Source organism: Poromitra crassiceps (assembly GCF_964638095.1).
Source record: "Poromitra crassiceps genome assembly, chromosome: 3".
Classification (NCBI taxonomy): domain Eukaryota; kingdom Metazoa; phylum Chordata; class Actinopteri; order Beryciformes; family Melamphaidae; genus Poromitra; species Poromitra crassiceps.
Window position 1 is genome coordinate 52,418,301 of NC_139625.1, and position 11,070 is coordinate 52,429,370.

The window sequence follows — 11,070 nt, forward strand, 5'->3', positions numbered from 1 at the left end:
TTCAAACGGAGAGAGTTGTGTGACCACAATCACCTGCTGTTTGTACAAAAGAAGATGTAGTAAAAGAATAAAAACCAACATGCACCTTTTTTCTTCTCCTTGTTTGGTCTGTCGTTTCATCAGAAATCTCAAGCTGATGAGATGTGTAAGGCTACCTCTGAACCATTAGCTCTGTCCAAAACATCTCGTCTTTGGTGGCCTGCAGGGATAATTGCAGGTGAGGCCCAGAGGGGACGGACGGAGGCAGTGCAGAGAGATAAGTAAACACATAAGTGACGTCTGCCGATGATGACTGACGCTCCAGTGACTCAACTACCTTCTTTCTATTGTAAGGACAGTTGGAATAAAGGAAATGTTTCTCCTCTCCGCACAAATGGAAACACTTGTTCACAACACTGGCAAAATAATGTGCAAATTCCTTATTATATACTTGTACTTATTATATTATGTTATATGTTGCATGTAGAGGAGCTTTTTGTTTTGCTATTTTAAGCCATCAGTCTCATGGGGGTTCTGTAAGGGCTCTTTTTCATTGCAAAACAGAAGAGGAAAACAGAGAGCATTTTTATGTTGTAGTGTGCTGCTGTTTTTAGAAGTATTCCGCCATCTAGTGGCAGTTTATATGCTGTTACATACTAGGCTACTGTATAGACTCAACTGGGTGGATCCACCTTAATAATGAGATGATCGGTGAGACATATTACTCTTTACTTCCATCAGTGCACATGTGAAAACTAGAATTACAATAATGAACATATTGTGGGGCAAAGATAAAACATTATTAATTCACACATTTGATTAACCTTTCCATTTTCAGACATAACCTACAGTAGCATAATAGGAGCAAGTGCACAAGAAAGAAAAATCTGTTTTAAATTAAACAATGTTGGCACAAGAAGAAAAAGACAAAAGAAAACTGTTCATTGAGAGAGACAGAGACAGAGATAGAGGCGGAGAGATAGACCGAAAGAGGAACATTTCAGATGTGGAGCTGTATCAATGAAATGGCACATCGGAAAGACCGACAACAACATTGAGGAATGACTATACTCCAATAGTACAACTATCTGAGAAGACATATGTAGCACATTGCGAGGTCAGTGTTATACAGCCAGCTTTTCTCCTTCACTTGATCCTTATTACAGTCAAATCCTCCTTCTTCGACAGTTCCATACAAACTAGGCCAGCATTCCATGGTGCGATACGGCTGAGATTCACAGTGTGTGGAGGCGCACTAGTAGTCATATTGGAATGTTTTTGTTTAATGCACTTAACTCTCTCTTGAAAAGCAGCAGCAGTTATGTAACCTTGTGAGGCAGCTGGATTCACACCAGATCATGAGATCACGAGATCACGATCAGACGACAAATCCATCTTGCCACGGTCCAATCTATTGGTTTGAATCCAGACCACCAGTGGTTCGCACCGATCCGCGTCCTATGAGACTTTGGTGTGACGGCAGCGAGAGCGAGCCCGAAAGACGTGATAGATTCATCCAATCACCTGCCAGCTATTTTATGAAAGTGCCTGCCCTTTGAAACGGTTTCCCGAACAACTGGTTCCAAGATGGCTTTGTGAAAACAAACCATTTGGCAGCTTCAAGTTATAACAGTATTCAACACTTGGAAACTTGCTAGAGTTTTGCTCTGGTGTCTTTGTCCTGGTCCTATGTGCCTTCCCGCTCGTCCTCTTCCTCTTCTTCTGGCAGGTTGCCGGGGCAGGGCTCCATGGTGACAGCCACGCCCATGCCGCTGCGTCCAATGGGCATGTCGGTCACATAAGTCCACTCGTTTGTCTCTGGACAGTAACACTCCACGCTGGACAGGAAGCCTATCTGGTTAAAACCTCCTGGATAGACACGCACGCGCACGCACGCACGCACACGCACACACACACACACACACACACACACACACACACACACACACACACACACACACACACACACACACACACACACACACACACACACATTACTATACTTGCTATTATACTATGCTATACTACTATACTATACTCCAAGTGTTGGACTTGATCACTGATGACTGACACTTGGACTGGACTCGAGCATTCATGCATTCGGACTTGGAAGTTGGAGACTCGGACTCGTTACTGTAATTGATAAAGACTGTGTTTTGTTTTTATCCTAATTATAACATTAACCCTAAACACAAACACAAACTGTAAAGCACTTTAACTTAAACCTTATCCTAATTCTAACATTAAACCTAAACCTAAACACAAACACAAACTGTAAACCACTTTAACTTAAAACTGCTCCTAATTCTAACATTAAACCTAAACACAAACACAAACTGTAAACCACCTTAACTTAAATGTTATCCTAATTCTAACCTTTGCCCTAAAGCTAAGCTCTAAACCTAAAATAGCCCATTAAAGAAATGAAGGTCGGAATTTTCTTCATCTTGCTTTTCTATTCTTGTGAGGAAATTTGGTCCTCATATGTACAGAGATAGAAGTACATACACACACATACACACATAGGTACACACATTTTAGAATGTCTTCAACTCATTCAGAAGCACAATAAAAAAACAAAAAACAAAAGATGGCGGCTTCCTAGTGTGACATCATTTGGTCCTCCCAGTCAGTTTCACACGACCCCTCCATTAAAGTCATGAGCACACAGTCTATGGTTTACCAAATACATTGTTTCTACAGTGAATTCATTACAAGTGCCCATGATGAGGTTTCTGCTTTGTCACTGTGTGTCTGAGCCAAGGGTTCCTAGAAGTTTTCAGCTAGCATCCGAAGGTGAACAGTTTTCTCGTTTTGAAGCAAAAGTAATCAAAACATATTATTCTTAGAACCGCCAACAACAGGCCTGCAACTCATTTTGGTTATTGACAAGTAATTTCATTCTCCAGGCTTTTTACCCAGATTACAGAATAAATAATATGCCTTTCATTAAAAAACAATATCATTTTTTCCATGCAGTTAGATTAGTGATGGACTGACCCAGAACGAAGATGCGTCCCTGGTAGACCGTGACTCCGTGTGCGCTGCGACAGTGTTGCATGGAGGCCCTGGGTTCCCACAGGTTCCTGGTTACATTGTAACGCTCCATAGAACACAGCTGGCTCCGCCCATCATATCCCCCTATGGCGTACAGGTAGCTGTCCAAAGCTACCAAACCTGCAAACACAGACAGAGAAGGAATCAAACCTGTGCAGCTACATGCTACGTTTAAGAACTTACGGTACATGCAAGGAAGTCAAGGGAGGCCTGTATGTATATGCACACAGGTGTGCGCGCACACACACACACACACACACACACACACACACACACACACAGACACACACGCACACATACACCTACACACCCACACACTTCAAAAGCTTTATCCAGGGAACTAAGTTATGCACACACGCACACACACACACACACACACACAGACACACACACACACTCACCCAGTCCACTGCGTATAGAGCCCATGGGTGCCAGTTGGTGCCAGGTGTTGGTATCAGGCTGGTATTTCTCTGCAGTGTTCCAGCGGTTCTGCCCGTCACCGTCGTAACCCCCCACAACATACAGAGCCCCCCCGCACACCGTCACACCGGCGCCCAGGCGAGCCACTGACATCGGGCAAACAAAGGACCAGCAATTTGACTCTGGATCCCACCTGCCAACAAAAGAGTCATGGTGTATAGTATCTAGTCGAATAGCTTCTAGTCCAAAATTTGACAACCCATTAAGAATTGCTAATGACTTAGCATGTTACTCAATCAAAAAAGAAGCAAATGAGTGTAGCAGTCCAGTGAAACTTCAGTCTAAATGAGAAGGAGCCAGAGAGGTGGGGCTGTGTGCCACAACTTTCTCAAGCTACATGAGCCAGTCAACTTTGAGTGGATTAGGTTAAGCTGGCAGGCGTGGCAGCCATGTTTAGCATCTATTGACAAGCTTTATTTGAAGCCGAGGAGATTGTAGCCACCACTCAGAACAGACAGAGAGAAGAAAGTCCGGAGAATCCAGAGTCATTATTATTGATTAACATGCTAACTCTATGCCCATAGTGTCAACATTTGGATTCAAAGGTCTAAACCAGGGGTTTTCAAAGTGGGAGGCGGGCCTGAATGGAAGTGAAAAAAATATTACATGAGTTATCAAAAGGAGATCACATAGAATAGCCTAAATGTGTGTGATTTGGTTAATGAGATAGTTCGGAGATAGCCGTTTTGGGGAATTTGACTACTTCCCCCAAACATTTTATGTATTTTGTGTAGTCTGTCAGCAATATGAGGCTATCTTGGCACAATTGTTGAGTGTTTATGGGATAAAATAACATAATCATGATCCCATAGGCATCCAGGAATTGAGCGAGAGGGGTGCTTTTTTCCTAACTTTGTCTCGGGGGAGGCCCACAGTCTCAGACTTTGAAAACCCCTGGTCTAAACCGAAGGAATTTGTCTAAGCTAGATTTCTGGCTGTACACATTTCTGAGTAATAAAGGTAAGACAATAACAACAAATAACTGAAGTATCATGAGGCATTTTGTATTAGAAGTTCAAGGGCTGGTTAATGATTAGGAGGTTGTTGATTTAAACCTTGGCACTGACAGGTGTATTGCAGTTGTGAACTGCTGATAGGAGGGTAGCTGTGATATTACATTTGCATTCCCACCAACATTGCCAAAGTGCCCTTGAGCAAGTCATTGAACCCCAAACATTTCCGGGCACTGTACTGAAACGTATGCTGTGGACTGACCCATGAACAAATTGCTTATTTGTGCTAGGTTCTAGACGAGATAGTGGAGAGGTACTTTAAAGACATTTTACCTTGTGTAAATAGGCAAATAATAATCTAAGCAAAAGTTTAAATTTAGCACAATCTAAAGTTAACCATTTTCATTTCAACAATTTTATCAGCTTCAGGTCATTACATTTATTTAGCAGTTTCTCAGCAGACTTCCAAGTGGTGTCTGATGAGTTCATTACTTACCCTACCTATAAAAAGGCATTCAAGGTTACTTTTGAAGTACCGTACGTCAAGTGGGTTCTTTGGATAAGAAAAAATGCAAATGTTATACATTTCTTTCATTTCTCTGAATTTAGCGTTATAATAAAAACAGCATTCTGGTGAAGATAATCTCCTCCCTGCTAGCTGCTCAGTGGTGGCAGCGATGAGATGTAAAGCATTCCCGACAGGATTGACATTCCAGGGAAGTGTGTCTCAACACGTTCTGAAGGAGCCTGTGTTGTTGTCTAATTAGGCTAAGAGGAATACCTGCAACCTTTCTGAGTGCTCTCTAGGTTGAATGACAGCTATTCACTTTCCCTCTCCCATGTCATTATCCATACTTACATAAAGGCCTCTGCGCTTATCTAAGCGTGTGTGTATAGTTGGTGAAATTCATGCTCACCACTCTTAACTCCTACCGACGTTCCATCTTTGTAAATGGGATGTCATTGAAAGAGAATTAATTCTGAAGTGCCTGCCTGGTTAAATAAAGCCTTACCAAAAGGAGTGAACATCTCACCTCTCCACAGTGCTGTGATGCGTGGAGCCTTGGGATCCCCCCACGGCGTAGATGCTGCTGTCCACCACGCCCACCCCCACCCTGTTCCTGGGGATGTTGAGGGAGGCATGCTGGGTCCACTGGTTGGTCATGGGGTTGTAGCAGCACAGGGTGCTGGACTCTGTGTTGTTTTGAAGAGACAGGTTCCTCCCTCCAACCTGGATTCATGAAAAGGGCTATTAGAATAGAGATGACATATCATAACAACATATCATAACACATAAAGTCCCAAAGTCCCAACGATTGTCACACACCTGAGTGTGTGAAATTTGTTCTCTGCATTTGACCCATCCCCTGGGGGAGCGGTGAGCAGCAGCAGTGCCGCGCTCGGGAATAATTTGGTGATCTAACCCCCCAATTCCAACCCTTTGATGCTGAGTGCCAAGCAGGGAGGCAATGGGTATGACTCGGCTGGGGATCAAACTCACAACCTCCCAGTCTCAGGGCGGACACTCAAACCACAAGGCCACTGAGCTGGTGGATGTCATATCATGAAAATAAAAACGAAGAACGCCAGCACTCAGTGAATGTCCTTTCTGGGTTTTTATTCCATCATCAAGACCAGTATAACAACGAAGGTTTCAGCCAGCAGGCCTTCTTCAGCGTTACTGGTCTTGATGATGGAATAAAAACCCAGAAAGGACATTCACTGAGTGCTGGCGTTCTTCGTTTTCACTATTACTTTTGTGCCGTGCACCTGGATTATTTTGCTTATTTGGTGAGTGTGCTCACTACCTCTTGCGAGCTTTGCTAGCAAGGAGTGTCTTTGGGATGTCATATCATATCATAACACATCATATCATATCATAACATATTGTATCGTAACATATGTGTAATTCTGTGTCATTTGGATTATTGCTCTGTGGTATGGTCATCTGCGTCTAACTGTCTACTAGGGAAGTTACAAGTAGCACAAAACAAGGCAGCAAGGATATTCCTGGGGTGCTCCCCCAGGTCTAGCGTAGCTGACATACATATTAGTCTTTCATGGTTTAGTGTTGAGAAAAGGCTAAAGGCCAAACTACTCATATTTTTTTGTTATTAGTTTAGTTATTCAAAATCAAACTAAAATTTCTTTTCAACAACATCATTTATAGTTCCGGGATTCACACACACTCTACCAGATGGGCGAGTGGTGGTCAGATGACTTTACCTAGACCAAAAACCAACTACATGAAGAAAACCGTCATATACAGGTCTAAAGTCTCTTGGAATTGTCTACCACACAACATTTGTTCCATTAAAGGGAGAGCTTGTTTTAAAAGGATGCTTAGAGCCCATCTACACTCCTTCACACTATCACACAAATAACTATGGTTATCACATCACTTTTCCATTCATGATTTGTTTTCTATAAGTATAGATAGTCGTACTGACCAAATGTTATTTTCTGTCTTACTGGCCAGCTAGATAGCTAGCTGACCACGCTAATGTTTGTCTTAGCTTAGATTTGTTGCTTATTCTGTCTTCTATTCTTTTATTCTGTTTTTGTATTTTAATTATTGTGTGTCATGTAATGTATATTTTGTCTTGGACCCCAGGAAGACTAGCTGTCGTCCAGGTGGCAGCTAATGGGGATCCTTTTAGTAAACAAATAAACAAAAATCATATCCTATCATATCCCATCCGTATAGTATTTTATTCCATCGTTGAGTGTCAGTCAGAGTGTGTAAGACTGTCCATAATGTTTTTATAAAGGTATCTTTTACAGTGCAGCTGTCCATGCTGACATTGTGGTCAGCCTACCTACCGTGTACAGCAGTCCAAAAAGCACGCAGGCTCCCAGGCCACTGCAGGGTGCTCCCATGTCAGCCAGTTTCAGCCAGGCATTCTTCCTGGGATCGTAGGCCTCCATGGTTCCCAGTGAATGCTGCCGGTACCTGCACAAAGACAGAAGCAGGTCGTTCACAGCACAGCAGAGGTACGGTAGGGCTAATGTGCAAGAGCATGGCTTCTGCTGTTTGGAATGTCTTGTACTATACAACCAAAATAGGTAAATTCTCACTTGCTTTGAGACCCCTTCTTTAAAACATACACGAGTTAATATGTTGACTTGCATGCATTCATACAAATACGTATATCACAGATAAAGTGGGGCTTTAAAGGTAGTGGTGAAATTTTAATTGCTGTTTTTATTGTTAAAAAGTCATGAAATTATTGTTAAAAAGTCAAGGGGGCGTCTGGGTAGTGTAGAGTTAAAAGCACTCGCCTACGACCGCGGACGCGGAGACCCGGGTTCAATTCCCGTCAGTGGTACTTCCGGGCTTGGTCAGATGTTCTAGACACAATTGGCTGTGTCTGCAGTCGGGGGCGCCTGTTTGGGGGGAGGGGAACTGGGGGCAATAGTTTGATCCTCCAATGCGCTATTTCCTGCCAGTGAAACTCCTCACTGTCCACATGTATTGGAGGAAGCATGTGCTAGGCTACAACTCTCCCCAGATCGGCAGAGGGGGTGGAGCAACGGCCGGGACAGGGGAATTAGTAGTCTCGGGAATTGGCCAAGTACAGTTGGAGAGAAAATGGGATAAAAATGTGGGGGTTGGATGTTGGTGTGTTCTAAAACAAAGCAATGTTCCCGAGTGTAGGAGATAATGAGGTAATGGGACTTTGTAATTAAAAAACTCACCGTGGGAGCTTAAAAAACAGTGTGCGGATTTCCTTTTCTTTTTCTATACGCATATTTTTTCCAGCACCTGCTGAAATAATCTCGGATGTGCGTGCACTCTACTCTTCAATGGGACTTTTAGACCCACAGTGCAATCGTTTGGCTACAGAACATTTGAAAGGATTTGATGGAACTTCAATGCAGTTTTGACTCACATGGGGCTGAGTAGGCACTGACTACATTTTATTGGGTGAAATGTAAAATAGGAATTAAACACGAAATTCCAACTAACTTACCCGCCGGCCACGTAGATGAGTTGGGTCCCGCGGTGTGGTGCAGGGGGGAGGGGCTTCCTCAGCGCCATCTCCTGGAAGATTTTAGATAGGAAGTCCTTACACGCATTGGCCTGGAGATTACAGGAGGGACAGATACATGAAAATTGTTAAAGAGCTGGTTAGTGACTGAGTGAGAGATGAGCGTTGTTATACGTATGTGTGGGCACAAACATAATCTGTTAGTGCATTTACATCCCAGGACACACAATGTAAGGATGCAGATTACCTTGCTAAGGATGGGGCAGGACAGAAGCTGGTTCTTCAGGAATTTCGGAGGCAGGGCATAGATATGGACAGCATTCAGGAGGGCATGTAGGTACTGGGCTCGACCCTCCACATCCCAGCGGACCCAGTCTGTACAGGCTTTATATACCTGGCATGGATTTATTTAAATATTAGTATGGTATGACACATAGGAGAATACAACAGACGATTTTGGGTTTTCTGACATGGGAAACACCCTCCATCTGATGCTCCATGTAGGTCCGAAAACAAATCTAGATGCCCTTATTGATTGCTGGCCACACCTCCAGTCATCATCTTTACCCCCAAGGAAACAATTATTTGAAAACACTATTTGTCATGTTACATTTTATAACTTAAAGGGGCACTTCACCGAGAAACAATTCTGATTTATTTTGCACATGATCTCACAAATAGCCGAAAACTATCAACAGTTTTGGAGACATTCATTTAGGCTTACCGTAGTTATTGAGAATTGATTTGAGAAAAGTTGATGCCAGTGATCTCATCGGAAGACACTGAATTGTATTAATTACAAGTCTTTCTCAACTTAAAAATAGATACAAATACATGTCTGTCAGTAAAAACATGTTTCAAGAAGTAATTTAAATGATGACATGGAAAATGGAATAGTACAAACCTCAGTCTCACAGAGGACCTTGAGACTGTCCTGACTGATGAGCTCCAGCAGCTGGCAGTGAGAAAGGCTGAAGAACTCCTCCACTTTAGTCACCTAGGACAGAAGGATGTAAGACAACAACACAAGCACACTGTCAGTTGAAGTAAATGCATGCTACTCAATGATCAAAAACATAAAAAATCATAAAATCAAAAATACACATTTTCCTCTTCTTAGTGCTATTTATTGCTAGATCTTTTTGGTGTGAGTTGCCGAGTTTTAGCGATATCAGCCATAGAGATGTCTGCCTTCTCTCCAATACAATGGAAGTGGATGGCGCTCTTGTGGTGCACAAAGCACCAAAAAATAAATTTGAAAAACTCAACAGCAATGTCTCTTTCCAGAAATCATGACCCGGTTACTCAAGATAATCCACAGACATTGTTGTGAGCAGTTTCTTGTAATACTAGACTATTTTCTTTTGACCGGGTGGCTAGCAGGTGTAGTTCGGTCGAAAGAAAACAGTTCCCATGAAACTGCTCACAACAAGGTCTATGGATTATCTTGAGTAGCCCGGTCATAATGTCTGGAAAGAGACATTGATTGAGGTTGAGTTTTTCAATCTGAACCACAAGCTGAGTGCCATCCAGTTCTATTGTATTCGAGAGAAGGCAGACATTTCTATGGCCGATATCTAAAACTAATACTAATTTGGTAACTCACACCAAAACGATCTAGAATAGATGCATAAAGAGTACTAGGTAAGAGGAAACCTATGTATTTTTGATTTTGGGGTGAAGTGTCTTTTCAGACAGGCGTCTTCTATATATTGCCTCTTAATAAAAATTAAATAATAACAATTACACTTTGTGGGTGTGGTGAAAAGTGAAAGATTGCAATATTGTTTCAGTAATGGGGAGGTGTGACGGTGCCCTTTGTGCGTGCGCGTCAGTGTGTGTGGCATGTCCTTTCTAGCCTCGCACACCACCTCATTGAAGTGTGTATTGATGTACTCTCGGCTCTGCTGGTGCAGCTCGGTGCAGCCCAGCTCCTCGGCGAAACGGGCGATGCCGATGACGTTAGCCGGCTCTAGGTGCTTCGTGAGGAAATCACAGCATGCCTTCGCCACGTCTTCCATCTGATACCTGGTGGAACAGAACAGGAGAGTAGGAAAGACACAAATATGAGCTTTCATAGTAGTTCTACCGACCCTTCAAATTTATTTTTATTTCATTTTTATTTAGCATGTAGGATATAGATACATCACAAAGGAAAGAGAGATGGCAATATAATAATGTGTTTTGGGTAACAAGTAGGCCAAGGTCATTTTTCTGTTTTTTACAGATTAGGAAAGTGCAGCTTGTAAACTTCATACATTGAGGTATGCTTATTTTAATTTTCATCTCCTAAAAGCAACATTCAGAGAAAATTGACCTCAAAGTTGGTGAACAAGCTTGGTATGCCCTGAACAAGCTTAGTTTGATAACAAATTATAAGTATTTAGTGACACTAAAATTGTTGCTTGTTATATTGAGTGTGTTCTTCAACATCTAAACCTGCATATTGCGTAATATAAAAACCAAAACAACAACAACAACAACAACAACAACAACAAAGAGACATTTATCTTGATTTGTGTGATTTCACAGTTGCCTACTTGTTACTCATTTCACCAGATCGTGTCACAGGAGTCAAGTGGGAAGGTCACTTTTCAGATAGCTGCTTT

The 11,070-nt window shown here is 42.4% G+C and overlaps 1 protein-coding gene across 3 annotated transcripts in view; it reads right to left on the reverse strand.

The window, feature by feature from the left end:
- Positions 1-698: 698 nt before the first annotated feature.
- The window catches only part of keap1a (kelch-like ECH-associated protein 1a), a 19,173-nt gene continuing 8,801 nt past the window's right edge, over positions 699-11,070 (reverse strand). For all 3 annotated transcript variants that reach the window (XM_083633625.1, XM_083633623.1, XM_083633624.1), the window contains exons 4-12: positions 10,333-10,489; positions 9,366-9,458; positions 8,709-8,855; positions 8,444-8,553; positions 7,293-7,422; positions 5,504-5,700; positions 3,438-3,649; positions 2,980-3,156; positions 699-1,848 (exon numbers count right to left, since the gene is read on the reverse strand). In XM_083633625.1, coding sequence (XP_083489751.1) covers positions 1,667-1,848; positions 2,980-3,156; positions 3,438-3,649; positions 5,504-5,700; positions 7,293-7,422; positions 8,444-8,553; positions 8,709-8,855; positions 9,366-9,458; positions 10,333-10,489 — 1,405 coding nt within the window. In that variant the 3' untranslated portion in view covers positions 699-1,666. The remainder of the gene's footprint in view (positions 1,849-2,979; positions 3,157-3,437; positions 3,650-5,503; positions 5,701-7,292; positions 7,423-8,443; positions 8,554-8,708; positions 8,856-9,365; positions 9,459-10,332; positions 10,490-11,070) is intronic.